Genomic DNA, 14,978 nt, shown 5'->3' with positions numbered 1-14,978 from the left:
CGTTTATTAAAGAAAGAACAGCGAAATCTTCGGTGTGCGGGAGTTTCTTTAAGTTGTTACCTGCCCAATTCAAACAGGTGATTGCCCTAATTGGACGAGTGAAACAAGATCATTTGGAATATGTGGCACTGTCCAGGTTGCCCATCGCTGAGCTAGGGCATTTAACCCTTGTATATATATATATATATATATATATATATAGCTTGCCAATCACTTTGTATAATACAACAAGCTCCGACCTATCAATTGAACAAGTATAGTGCCGCATCGTGCGTGTGCCCTAACGGATTGTGTGTAATGCCATAGTATAGTATAATAAGTTATTGTGTATGATCCCTCAAGCATCTTCACTGGGGACCACCCTGCCTTGTTGGAGGCCATGGGTGAGGGCATGGCTTTGGATGGCTTGTTTGCTGTGTAATGCAGTGCAATTTGCAGTGACTCCGATGTGTGTGATGTTACATACTATATGCATGATACTGTGTGTGTGTGTGTGCGTGTGTGTGTGAGTGACGGTACATGCACACACAGACGGCACGTTTCCTTAACGTCTCCGTGAGCAGTGCGAGTCCGAGAGGTTCGCGGGCTGCCTTTCACACTGCACAGTTAACGTCCACGTTCTATCCGCGGGCAGCAGCCATTCATTTTCAATGGGAGCCGCGCATTGAATGCAGACGTCCGCGCAGGAAAATAGACTCAAGTTATATTTTCAAGGAGCAACGCGGACATGTCCGGTGGGGACGGACATGCGCCGCGCTTACAACGCGTTCCTGTGTGCAAGGCATGATTTGTTTTCATGTATTCTAACCGTTTCGGACTGATAACGTACACGTGAAGTGGACATACTGTGGACGTCCGCTCCGTTGGTGTATATGCACCGTGAGAGAGAGACATTTCTACCCTAATGATTTCCCCTCTAATCACACTCACACACAAGCCCACCAACAGGGGGGCAGCAAAGGCGTGAGTTTCCGCATGGCCAAGGGTGGAAGGGTGGGTGGCAAAATTGGGACCCCATTACATTGTATGCAAGAAGGGGGCCCTTTCACATGATTTTGTCCTAGGCCCGGACACACACACACACACACAAACACACACTCACACACACACACACACACACACACACACACACACACACACACACACACACACACACACACACACACACACACACACACACACACACACACACACACACACAGTGAAGCAGAGAAACACACAGACAAACAGAAGGAGGGATAGTGTTAAATAGAATGCACGTAGGTGGAGGGATATGTGTTCTTAAATACAGTTCACTTCAGCTAATACTTCATTCAGTCCTCAAATAAAAATTGAGGCGTGAAGGTTTGATGATGCACTCATTCATTACGGAGGGATGGCAACAGTCTTGTATGCAAGAAGGGGGCCCTTTCACATGATTTTGCCCTAGGCCCGGACACACACACACACACACACACACACACACACACACACACACACACACACACACACACACACACACACACACACACACACACACACACACACACACACACACACACACACACACACGCACACACGCACACACACACGACTCATCGTTGCCTGAGAGGAAGTCATCCTGTTGGCTGGTGATGAGGGTGATGATGAGAGTGCAGTAATGAGGCCTCTGAGGTCACCCCTCTTCTTATTGGTTCTCCATCTGCATTTCTCTTCCTCCTTAAGCCAAAGCACACCTCATACTTCTCCTTCTTTTCTACTTTCTTGTTCTCTTCTTCATCTCTCTTTCTTCATTCGCATCCCACGTTCCCTGTCCTCCTTTTCCCTCTACCCCTCTTCCTGTTCTGCTCTTCTTTCTTCTTCTTACTCCTCCTCCGCTTCCAGCGTTGACTAAGCAGGAGAGCCTTAGATGTCGGCATGACAACAGACGGCCGTCACTCTGGCTTCGTCAGACCCTCTTTTTTCTTCCTCCCCACCCACGCGCCCTGCGCTCAAAGACAGATTACTACACGGGCCTACCGGGCCCAAGCCCATGGCCCCCAACGGTCAAGGGGGCCCAATTCTCTATACTGTAGTTCTATTCTCATAGTATGTCTCATAGTCACACTTTTCACAACTGTATTACCCACAAAAAAAATCCTCAAAGGAATTTTCTCAAATTTTCTCCCCATACCCCCAACAACATCGTAGACTCTCACACCTGGCCTGAAACCCTCAATCGTTTTTGTTCACTAGCAGCACACAATATTGAGGGGGGCCTTCCTTGTTTTCTGGCCCAGGGGCGCATGGAGTCATAATCCGTCCCTGTCTGTGCTTATTTGCCGGGAGCAAAGCAGAGCAGCACAGAGCAGCACAGAGCAGGGTCTAAAGACTCCACTGGCTCTCCAGACTTCCACTGCTGTTTTGGTCTGTCTCACGGTGCTGTGTCTGCCGTGTGGGCAGAAGTTTTCTCCTAAAAATAAAATGAGGCTCCTGTGTTTTTCTCACTTCTTCCTTCTTCTTCTTCTTCTTCTTCCTCCCTTTCTCTCCCTCTCTCTCTCTTTGTCTCTCTCTTTCTCTCTCTCTCCCTCTCTCTCCTCCTTTGTCTCTCTCTGTCTCTCACCCTCTCCCTCATTTCCTCTCTTCCACCCCCTCATTTAGCTGTTTTTCTGTACAATTCTCTTCTCCCACCTCTGCTTTTTCTTTTCATTTTTGCTCTCCATTTCTCTCTCGTTCCTGTGCCAAGACCAGCCTCCCTCTACACCACAACCATTGCACACCAAACACCACACACACACACACACACACACACACACACACACACACACACACACACACACACACACACACACACACACACACACACACACACACACACACACACATACACACACGCACACACACCAGTGTCTAGAGGGAGTTTGGCCCGCCCCTCCAGCCTCATTAAAACCTCACCCAAATCAAAGGAGTAATTAACTTAATCTGCCGTGTGTGTGTGTGTGCCAGAGTGTGTGGGGAGATTGATATGATATCACACACACAAGTGTGCTCTCAGCCCTTTGGTGATGGAAGAAGAAAAGAAATGCTGACCCTCAGGTCTGCATTCTGGTCAGAGCCAGCAGCGTCCTAGAGTGGAGAAAAGAGGGTTTAGGCTCGGACAGCAGTTACCAGATCTTAAGGAAGCTCTAGTCTATCGTGCTGCTAATTTTTTAAGAAGGTTGAACCAGAAACAGTCTATTGGGATCGTTAGAACTAAGAAAATCTTTGCCTGAACCCCCGATGTTGGCGTCCTGCTGAACTGAGATAAAGTTAGGCTACAACAGCATGAGTGAGTGGACTCAGGATCCATTACATTAAGGTAAGCTTAGCTTAGTCATAGGCCTGATTTACATGGGACATTTAATTCTGAAATAGCTCAATTTAATTCTAAACGAAACTTAATTCCGTTTTGAAAATGTCATGCTAACACTCTAAATAACTGATTTGGAATAAAAAAAACCTCATGTAAATGTGGCCAATGTATACATACCATTACGTAATTCATCAATCCTAATGCTGTGTCCAGACCAAGAGCGAACTATGCTGCCTGGTAGCGTGGGTAGCAGAAGAAGTTTCGCCTTGAATTCGCTGTATTCGCTCGAGACGCAGCATTGACATGTTTGATTCAGCTAATCACATAACAGTTCTGGTTTAGGCTGGGACAGCAGTTACCAGATCTTAAAGGGACACTGTGTGAGATTTTTTGTTGTTTATTTCCAGAATTCATGCTGCCCATTCACAAGTGTGACCTTTTTCATGAATACTTACCACCACCATAAAATTCTAAGTATTCATAATGACTGGCAAAATGGCACTTTTCATATATGAAAAGGGGGATCTTCTCCATGGTCCACCATTTTGAATATCCAGAAATAGCCATTTTTAGCTGCAAAAATGACTGTATTTAGACCATACTAGAAATATATTAGTTTATTACTTTGTAAACTTTCATGTAACGATCAAATTTGGCAATGAGCAGCATAGTTGCAGTACCTTTTTTGACCATTTCCTGCACAGTGTCCCTTTAAGGAAGCTCTAGTCTATTGTGCTGCTAATTTTTTAAGAAGGTTGAAACAGAGATAGTCTATAGGGATCGTTAGAACTCAGAAAATCTTTGCTTGAACCCCCGATGTTGGCGTCCTGCTGAACTAAGATAAAGTTAGGCTACAACAGCATGAGTGGACTCAGGATCCATTACATTAAGGTAAGCTTAGTCATAGGCCTGGTTTACATGGGACATTTCATTCTGAAATAGCTCAATTTAATTCTAAACGAAACTTAATTCCGTTTTGAAAATGTCATGTTAACACTCTAAATTATTGATTCGGAATAAAAAACATGTAAATGTGGCCAATGTATACAGACCAGTAATTCATCAATCCTTACAGTATATCCCCGATTCTTTGTTTTCTCCGTTCTTGTCACTACTTCTGTACAGGAATCAAGTGGTGGACTAAAGCACCATGAGATGTTTTCTATGATGCTGAGGACATAGACAAAAACTGTAGATTAGATGTGATCCAGACGAAGGGTTGGATTGTAGCATTTGGACTTGACTTGATTTGATCAAATTCAGCCAAGATGGCTCACTTCCACTTAGTAGCTCAAGTTGTGTGTGTGTGTGTGTGTGTGTGTGTGTGTGTGTTTGTGTGTGTGTGTGTGTGTGTGTGTGTGTGTGTGTGTGTGTGTGTGTGTGTGTGTGTGTGTGTGTGTGTGTGTGTGTGTGTGTGTGTGTGTGTGTGTGTGTGTGTGAGAAGGCGAGGAGGTGCTCTTCCTCGGCTGCAGCTGTTTGGTCTCGCATGAGACGGCATCTGGGCCAGCTCCACAGCAGGGCAAGCGTGTCTGTGATTAGAGCTGAGCGTTGCTCAAGGGGGCTAACGAGAGAGAGACCTGTCATGTCACACCTACTGTAGCGTTCAGCCATCGCTGCTTCCCTTGTGAAAGCCTGCAACGTTGCAGAGCACTTTTCGGATCTGAGCATTCGGATCTGAGCATTCGGATCTGAGCGTTAGCCCGGCACACTGGCGGCACACTTTATGTAGCAAACAAAACAAGCATCGTAGCAAGTGAATTCAACAACAGATTTTCATGACCAGCTCCAACAAAATAAAGGCTAGTCGTCAATCCAACAGCCAATATCGGCAGTATAGTATGTGCCTGTGTACGGCGTTGTATTGAAGGTCCTTGAACAGTGGAATCAAACATTGGCCTTTGCAGAGCTGGCAAACGTCGGCAGAAACACTTTGTTGGAGCCCTTTTGCGATGGGCTAAGAAGCTAATTACACATATGGATATTTTTGAAGCGCTTGGGTTTTAGCCTCTCGTTTACACTTAAATGGAGTTTCAAAACAAAATATCCCATTTAGGGGGCTAAAACACACCTGTAACAATGGCGTTTTTATTTTTATCCATGTTGTGTTTACACGTAAACGAATAAAAAAAATATCCTCATTTTAAAAGATATACGTGCATGCAACCAGCAGCTAAAAGGAAAAGCTTGCGGAGGAGGAGGAGTCTGTTCAGATTGGCCACACCTGTCACTTCCTCTTTGTGTGTTGCAGAGATGGGCGAGCTGGGAAGCTGGTGCCCAGCTGTGCTCTGCCCTGTTTGCATATCTTTGCATAGCTTTCGTAGTTGCTTCTACATCTTCCTCTCATCTTTCTCTGTGTGTGTGCGTGCGAGCATGCGTGTGTGCGTGTGTGAGTGCTTGCTTGCGTGTGTGTGTGTTGGTGTGCCTTTTCTCCATAACATTTTGGTTTTTCCAACCAGCCCAGTTGTGTCAGTGTGGAACACCGTAAGGCTTTTTTTGTATCCTAATGAAGAAAGAGGCTGACACCCAGACACCTGCTGTGTTCCCACAGGGAAGCTCTGGTCGCGCAGCATCAAGGTGGCTTACAACATCCTCCACAAGCTGGGTACCAAAGCAGAGCCCATGGTCCGACCTGGCGACCGGGTGAGTCACTACACCACATGAATGAATGTAAATTGGCACTGAAGACAAAACCTGGGTTTCAGAACTTAGGAACCAAGACCACATATATATTCCAATTAACGTAGGAATATTTAGATAATTTCTATTAGTCTCTGTATGTGACTGAGAAGTTCTTTATTATTAGTTGAGTAGCTGGTCTGGAAGAAAAAGCTTGTATTCAAAACATATACAAAATACACATACACACACACACACACACACACACACACACACACACACACACACACACACATACACACCAGTGCTTGACACTAACTTTTTCGCTTACCAGCCATTTTGGCTAGTGGTTTTCCTGACTCACTAGCCATTGGGCCTTTTCACTAGCCATAATTTTCTTAGCCATCATAGCAGCTTTAATTCATTATATAATAGGCTGTAGGCCCTAATAATGTAATGTAGGCTAATATAATATAATATAGGCCTAATATAATATAATATAATATAATATAATATAATATAATATAATATAATATAATATAATATAATATAATATAATATAGGGCAATTAGAATTGTTAGGCCTATTAACTGGTCCATGCATGCATGCTATGCAAAGAACAGATTTACTGATCAGAGGAATGGCATAACCTATAGTAGCCTATATTTAGGCTACCATGCAGAAACACCAAGCACAGTGTTGTGGAAGGGCACAAATGTAAGCTACACTAGAGCAAAATATTTTCGTCTTTAATCTGGAGGGACTTCTTCATATCATATAGGCCTATCTGTGGTCGCCGTCCAAATTCATGCGCAAAGTAGATAGCCTAAAGTCATTGCCAAGTTGGCCGGTCCTCGGACATGGATGTGGAATAACACCTCTTCTGGAATATTTGCTTATAAAAGTATCCACTAGAAAGCACACACAGATGCGATAACTACAGAAGGGTCTACGACTTCCTTTCATTCCGTTTAATAGTGAGTTGTAAAATACAAACGGGCGAGACGGGCACCTGCGAAGGGACATGCAATGGGATGCTTTTGTGCAGTCTGGAAGGCTACTACTGCGCGTTTTTTTAAGAACGGTTTGACAGTCGGGAACAACAGCACAAGAAACATGGAGGAATATTAAGGTATGAAGACACAGGCAAATCAGAAAATAATTTAAACCAAACATTATTAATGCCGCATGTGTCCTTGTCTTACTGCGCTAATGAGACTTTCACAAGAGTAAGACAGACAGTTTTCCTCTCGCTTTGGTCATTTTAATGACCACTACTACTAAGTATTGTAGTAATGACAGATCGCAAAACAGGTCAGTTGAGATGAACTTCGCTACTTTATTTTCACGTGAAGGTTTCCAGTGACATTTCGAAGCGCACGCTGATGTCCCGGTAGCTCGCTGTCACTCCTCTTCGCAAGACTAGCTCTAAGCCTATCAGATTCCTGGCTTGCGTGAGACACAGGTGACACGTGACACAGGTGCTTCATGGGTATTGTAGGCTCGCGAAATCGCATTGTATTGCTTTTGTAGCAAAGACGGTCCGAAGAAAAAAAACTACAAAATGCGGTGCCTCATCATTCAGAAATGTAACGGACCCGCCAGAATGGCTAGTGAACCTTCGGTATCTACTAGCCAACGCCGACTTTCACCCGCATTTGGCTACCTGGCGTGTGTTAGTGTTAAGCCCTGATACACACACACACACACACACACACACACACACACACACACACACACACACACACACACACACACACACACACACACACACAGATATATTCACACTTACCTTCAAACACCCATAGACACATAGTACAAGCTCGTCTTTCCCTGTGTGTCTCATGCGTGTCAATGTTGTGTGTGTAGGTGGCCCTCGTGTTCCCCAATAATGACCCAGCAGCCTTCATGGTGGCCTTCTTCGGGTGCCTGCTGGCCGAGGTGGTGCCTGTGCCAATCGAAGTGCCACTCACAAGGAAGGTGAGAATCTCATTTTATTTATACATTTATTACATACATTTATTTATATTCATTTATTATATGAAGAGATAATAAGAGAGAGAGAGATGGGGCAGGGTTGTGGGAGATGGCCCAAGCAGGCCGGACTCGAACCTGGATCCCCATGGACATGCAAACACATATGTGGGGGGCTTGGGGGCTTTACGGTGAATCTCAATATTACTTACCGGTACTATTATAACTTACAGTATTATTAATAGTACTTTTTTTTTAAATCAATGTATCTTTTTTACTTTTGAAATATACAGTATTATATACAAAGTAGTTAAGGTAAGGTATGTACACTTTTCACCCACCCCTCACAGCCATACCACTGTAGTGATGCTACTGTAGTCAGCCATAGAAAGTGAAATTGAAAAGTGAAAGCCCATTGGGAAACTCCAACTCCCATTGTCATTGTGACACAGCACTCCACAGCACACAAGTGAACACTGCACACCGCACACAACAAAATTGCATTTATGCCTCACCCGTGCAAGGGGGCAGCCCTCAGTGGCGCCCCATGGGGAGCAGTGCGGTGGGACGGTACCATGCTCAGGGTACCTCAGTCATGGAGGAGGATGGGGGAGAGCACTGGTTGATTACTCCCCCCACCAACCTGGCGGGTCGGGAGTTGAACCGGCCCTAACCGCTCACCCATGACTGCCCATAAAAAATAAATAAAAAAATAGCATAACCTTCAGCTGTTTCACATTGTGTATCTAACACAGCATCTGAGCTGGGCTCCATATTCATACAGTATATTCCCACACAAAAGTTCTCATGTATGTACACACACGCAACACTTTACAGAAAAGTACCATAGTATTAAATCGAGTTTAGAAACTCATTCACATATAGATTTCTTCACACAAAAAAACCCACAAACACACTTGTGCGCATTGCCAGTGGAGAAGTTAATTTCATCTTACAAACCCCAACTCCGATGAAGTTGGGACGTTTGGTAAACAGTGAATAAAATCAAAATGCTATCATTTTCAAAACATTCAATCTATTCATTAGATGGAGAATAGTGAAAAGACAACATATTAAGTGTTAAAACCGAGAAAAAATATTGTTTTGGGGGACATATGTACTCATTTCTAATTTGATAAATCCAACACGTCTCAAAAGAGTTGGGACGGGGATCAGTGAAATTTAGTAAACATCCAAATAAGATAAAACAACAAAGAAGAACATTTCAAAATGAATTGTACTGACGGACAATATAGGTGTCCAGGTATAAGATCATCACAGAGAGGCTGAGTCACTCAGAATTAAAGATGCAAAGGGAATAATTACCATAGTTATTACATACATTTTTGAATTCCCTTTGATTTACCACGATTGAGTGTATATAAGACATATTTTTGTTAATAAAATCATTGTATAGGTTCATGACTTCATGAAATATATATTGGCTGTAGTCTCACTCTAATTCCTGGAGTGCTAGAGCTATTGAAAATTTACCATATTAAGAATGCTTAATGCATGAAAATGATACAGGGGTGTAACATTCTCCTAAGCACCTGAGCTCACTTGAAATAGACCCAGAAGACATGGGAAACTGTCCTTTGCTTACAGAAGTCAGCAGAAGTTGTAGAAGTCCATTCTTTTTGACAATAATAGAGCATTGCACATCCTGTGCTACAGTAAAAATGGACCATCCAACTTGTGTTAGTGCTAGCTTCAAAATTCAGCCTCCATGATGGCATGCGGGTGCAGTAGTGCATTGGTTAAGATGTTCTCACTCATCTGTAGAGTTAAATACAGTGCTGAATGGTATAAATGGGTTTTAAACAGCATGAAAAGCCACTCATGCATTATATTTTGAAGGGAGATCTTCGATTACTGCCACATAGTAAGGTCAAATTGCATTCTCTACTATGTTTTAACAGTTTGGCTCCATCATAAGGACCAGCAGGTGATAAAATGGTGGGTTTTTGGTCAAGACCTGTCACACTGTAAGCACTACAGAAAGGAAAACATTGCAAAACATGACAAGGAATACACCCACCATTTAAGCTGGTGAAATCATGTCCAAGATAGGAATTAACACTGTTTTTTATATAAAATCATCTCATCGGTTAATGTATTTAACTGTTAAGTGTTGTCTTTTGTTTTGTTTTTAGTCTTCCTCGAGATTTGCTGCCATATATTGTCCCCGTCCCAACTCTTTTGAGACGTGTTGGATTTATCAAATTAGAAATGAGTACATATGTCCCCCAAAACAATATTTTTTCTCAGTTTTAACACTTAATATGTTGTCTTTTCACTATTCTCCATCTAATGAATAGATTGACTGTTTTGAAAATGATAGCATTTTGATTTTATTCACTGTTTACCAAACGTCCCAACTTCATCGGAGTTGGGGTTTGTAGAAGCGGTCTTGAGCGGTGGAGTATTTTCACCAGTCCTCCCCTCTGGCTGTCTCAGCTTGAGCTTGCCGTGTCTTATGCCAATACAACAGGCTTCATAACACAAAATATTCATGCTTATTTATTATTAACAGTCAGTGTTACGCACCATCATGGCCTGATGGGAAGTTTCTTTCGCTCTCTCTCATTCTCTTGCTCCCCCCTTCCTTTTCTCTCCCTCTCTGTAATTGTGTTTTGTTTTGTTTTTTTGTGTGGAATGCAGTGCCATATTGCATCAGTGGAAAGAGAAGGCTATGGATGGATTCTAGGTTCTATTTATGATAGGGTTTTTTTTTAGCAAACCAACATATAATGTCATGTCTGGCTTGTAAGATTGTGGTTGGGTTTTTAAGGCATGTGCATGGAATGAATTGGAGAGAGAGAAACGGAGGAACACATTTCCCCCCTCATTTTTTTATGGTGACTGCTGGTGTTGCTATTTTACCTAAAAAAATGTCCAAAGATTCCAGGAAATAACCTTCCTTCAAAACTGGCAGAACACTCCTTGGCTCCCTCTGCTCCTAAGCAGAGCTGCAGCTCCATTTGGAAACGTATAAAACATGTTTGTCCTCCTTTCGAGAAGCATCCGTATGGTTTTTTGTTGGTTTTTTTATGTATTTATTTATTTATTTATTTGCTGTTGCCTCCCTTCAGAGGACCCTTGTTGGTGGAGAATGAGTCAGACAATTACAGTACAGGGCAAGTATCTGAAGAGGCACTATAAAACGTGTAAGTAGGGCTGCATTTTGTAGATCGGGGGGGGGGGGGGGGGGGGCTAGTGAAGGAAAATGTAGCTGAGCTGCAGTGAATGGAAACACCAAGTAACGGCTCGTTTGCAGACACATGCAGCAATGTGCTTCCATGCCTACCATTTTGGACACACAGTGTTGCAGTTATGTCTGGAATCAATGCTTCCATCTTTGACCCTTGACTGTTACTCTTATTTTTACTCCATTATACAATGGTCAAATCCTGTACCAAAGTGCTCCCAGACGTTCACACGTATTAGCCACCAGTGGTGTGCTAGCCCAGTGGTTCTTAACCTGTGGTGCGGGCACCCCCTGGGGGTGCGCCAGAGTTTGCAGGGGGTGCGCGGAATTTTGCTTGTGTTAAGATTGTTACCAAACATTACACTGTACTAGCAAACATTGAAATTATGCCAAATCAAAACCAAATTTTGCTCCCCATGTAAAGTCATTAAGGTATTGATAAATGTTTCAAGCAAGAATCATTGTAATAAATCACTTAAATCATTTTTTAGGGCGTATAGAAGTGTAGACGTTTGGTTTGGGGGTGCGCGGCTTGTCTTGGTCACAGGTAAAGGGGTGCGTGAAGAAAAAAAGGTTAAGAACTACTGTGCTAGCTGACAGTGCATCTTCATTACGAGCACAAGAGAAAGAAGATTGCAGAGTGATTTAGCAACTACTCATAATCCCAGAATATATTGTGGCAGCGTTGCGTGTGTGTGTGTTTAGCGTGGCTGGAATGACAATTATGTTTTAAAACCATTTTGAGGACAAACACTATGATGTTGGGTGTTGGTTGTTTGGCAGGTTGGTCACAAACTGGCCTACAGTGTGTATGGGAAATAGAGCTTTTTCTCTGTGTAGCTTATTTATTTGTTTGTTTGTTTATTTGTTTGTTTGTAGTTTATGTGGCAGGGACGATGCAGTGCACTTTGTTACAAACATGACATGGCAAGGCCATGACAGAACTTGTGGATGTGAATACAGGTTTATAACCAGATGGCTAATTTGCAACCCCGGTCCCTGATCAGGCTACATATTCTAATAAAACATCACAACAGCTTATTTTATGCAGATGGGCCCTTAAGTAACAGATTAAGACTTGGTCATTACAATTTTGGTAACAGTAAGGTTATAGCATAGGTTCCACGCAAAGGGGTTAAAGGGTAACTGTGGTGTACAACCCAAAGTGGAACCTTAAAAGGACAAGGAAAGCTGAGGATGTGAAGTGAGGAACGATCCTGGGGTTGCAATCCTGGGCCATTTAAAGGTGCGGCAAGTTTTAGTCATATTTCCTTTCCAACTACCATGGGCTTCCGAAAGTAGTACATGAAACAGCCTATTATGGAAAAATCATGAATTGTCTAGCTCCCACCAAAGCCCCTGTTGTCTGTTTAGAAAAATGGCAAGCACTCCTTACCAGTATTCTTACCAATCAGAGGGTAACCGCTTGCTATTTATTCTCTACAGATAATAATATTTCTTACAGTGTCAGCTGTTTTTAGCGTTAGCCGTTTTGGTAGTCCTGAAAGTATATAGGACAACAGATATCCTGCCGACTACACCTTCAGTTCTGATGTCTCTCTTCTCTGTGTTCTGCTTTTCCCTCTTCCCTCTCCCTTGTCTGCAGGACGCGGGGAGTCAGCAGATCGGCTTCCTGCTGGGGAGCTGTGGGGTCACCGTGGCACTCACCAGCGACGCCTGCCATAAAGGCCTTCCCAAGGGACCCACCGGGGAAATCCCACAGTTCAAAGGTCAGCTAGTGGGCAAGACTAGCAATAACAATGAGCCAAGGAATGCAAAATGATTGTGTGTGTCTGTGTGGGTGTGGGTGTGTGTGGTTGTGCGTTTGAGTGTGTGCATATTGGTTGTTATTTGGTGCCCATCCATCCACCTCTGTCTGTTTGCACAGAGAAAAAGAATCATCAGGGATTCTTTACTTTTGTCTACAATTGTTTCATATTTGATTTAGTAATAGTATCGCAAGAAGGTGTGTCACGTATCACATTTTCGGCACCCTACCTAATGCGTGAAATTACATAATTAAATATTGTCCCTTCTTTGCATTCTTCCACTCTATTAGCATTCAAATAATCTACACATTCTGGTCAAATTTTATAACTCTTTTGTACAGTATGGTTGATTTTCACAATGGTTTGGCCATATAGGCCAAATTGAAATCAGTAGCAAAGCCATCAAACAGGAGCTGAGCTATTTCTAAGTGGTTAGCATTTATGCTTGCATGGTGGTTATGCTTATTTTACTGAGACTGCTGCCATTTAGCGATGATTTCACTTTTACTTCGCTATGGTAGGTTAGCGCTCAGCACACACGCGCACACACACACACACCAGGGCTTAACACTAACACACGCCAGGTAGCCAAATGCGGGTGAAAGTCGGCGTTGGCTAGTAGATACCGAAGGTTCACTAGCCATTCTGGCGGGTCCGTTACTATTCTGAATGATGAGGCACCGCATTTTGTAGTTTTTTTTTCTTCGGACCGTCTTTGCTACAAAAGCAATACAATGCGATTTCGCGAGCCTACAATACCCATGAAGCACCTGTGTCACGTGTCACCTGTGTCTCACGCAAGCCAGGAATCTGATAGGCCTAGAGCTAGTCTTGCGAAGAGGAGTGACAGCGAGCTACCGGGACATCAGCGTGCGCTTCGAAATGTCACTGGAAACCTTCACGTGAAAATAAAGTAGCGAAGTTCATCTCAACTGACCTGTTTTGCGATCTGTCATTACTACAATACTTAGTAGTAGTGGTCATTAAAATGACCAAAGCGAGAGGAAAACATGTCAGTCTGTCTTACTCTTGTGAAAGTCTCATTAGCGCAGTGATAAGACAAGGACACATGCGGCATTAATAATGTTTGGTTTCAATTATTTTCTGATTTGCCTGTGTCTTCATACCTTAATATTCCTCCATGTTTCTTGTGCTGTTGTTCCCGACTGTCAAACCGTTCTTAAAAAAACGCGCAGTAGTAGCCTTCCAGACTGCACAAAAGCATATTGCATGTCCCTTCGCAGGTGCCCGTCTCGCCCGTTTGTATTTTACAACTCACTATTAAACGGAATGAAAGGAAGCCCCTTCTGTAGTTACCACATCTGTGTGTGCTTTCTAGTGGATACTTTTATAAGCAAATATTCCAGAAGAGGTGTTATTCCACATCCATGTCCGAGGACCGGCCAACTTGGCAATGACTTTAGGCTATCTACTTTGCGCATGAATTTGGACGGCGACCACAGATAGGCCTATATGATATGAAGAGGTCCCTCCAGATTAAAGACGAAAATATTTTGCTCTCGTGTAGCTTACATTTGTGCCCTTCCACAACACTGTGCTTGGTGTTTCTGCATGGTAGCCTAAATATACTATAGGTTATGCCATTCCTCTGATCAGTAAATCTGTTCTTTGCATAGCATGCATGCATGGACCAGTTAATAGGCCTAACAATTCTAATTGCCCTATAGCATATTATATTATATTATATTATATTATATTATATTATATTATATTATATTATATTATATTATATTATGCCTATATTATATTATGCCTATATTATATTATATTAGCCTACATTACATTATTAGGGCCTACAGCCTATTATATAATTAATTAAAGCTGCTATGATGGCTAAGAAAATTATGGCTAGTGAAAAGGCCCAATGGCTAGTGAGTCAGGAAAACCACTAGCCAAAATGGCTGGTAAGCGAAAAAGTTAGTGTCAAGCACTGACACACACACACACACACACACACACACACACACACACACACACACACACACACACACACACACACACACACATACACACGCGCACACACAGTCACTTGCGTGCATGCATGTATACGACATACATGCACACATCCCATAACCAA

The 14,978-nt window shown here is 43.0% G+C and overlaps 1 protein-coding gene across 8 annotated transcripts in view; it reads left to right on the top strand.

Moving 5' to 3' along the window:
* dip2ca (disco-interacting protein 2 homolog Ca) overlaps window positions 1-14,978 on the top strand; it is a 163,352-nt gene that overhangs the window by 92,450 nt on the left and 55,924 nt on the right. For all 8 annotated transcript variants that reach the window (XM_063206607.1, XM_063206608.1, XM_063206605.1 and 5 more), the window contains 3 exons: window positions 5,859-5,950; window positions 7,796-7,906; window positions 12,718-12,841. In XM_063206607.1, coding sequence (XP_063062677.1) covers window positions 5,859-5,950; window positions 7,796-7,906; window positions 12,718-12,841 — 327 coding nt within the window. The remainder of the gene's footprint in view (window positions 1-5,858; window positions 5,951-7,795; window positions 7,907-12,717; window positions 12,842-14,978) is intronic.

Source organism: Engraulis encrasicolus, chromosome 9 (assembly GCF_034702125.1).
Source record: "Engraulis encrasicolus isolate BLACKSEA-1 chromosome 9, IST_EnEncr_1.0, whole genome shotgun sequence".
NCBI classification, from domain to species: domain Eukaryota; kingdom Metazoa; phylum Chordata; class Actinopteri; order Clupeiformes; family Engraulidae; genus Engraulis; species Engraulis encrasicolus.
Note: the sequence above shows the minus strand (reverse complement) of the source record. Positions and strands in the feature narration are given on the sequence as shown.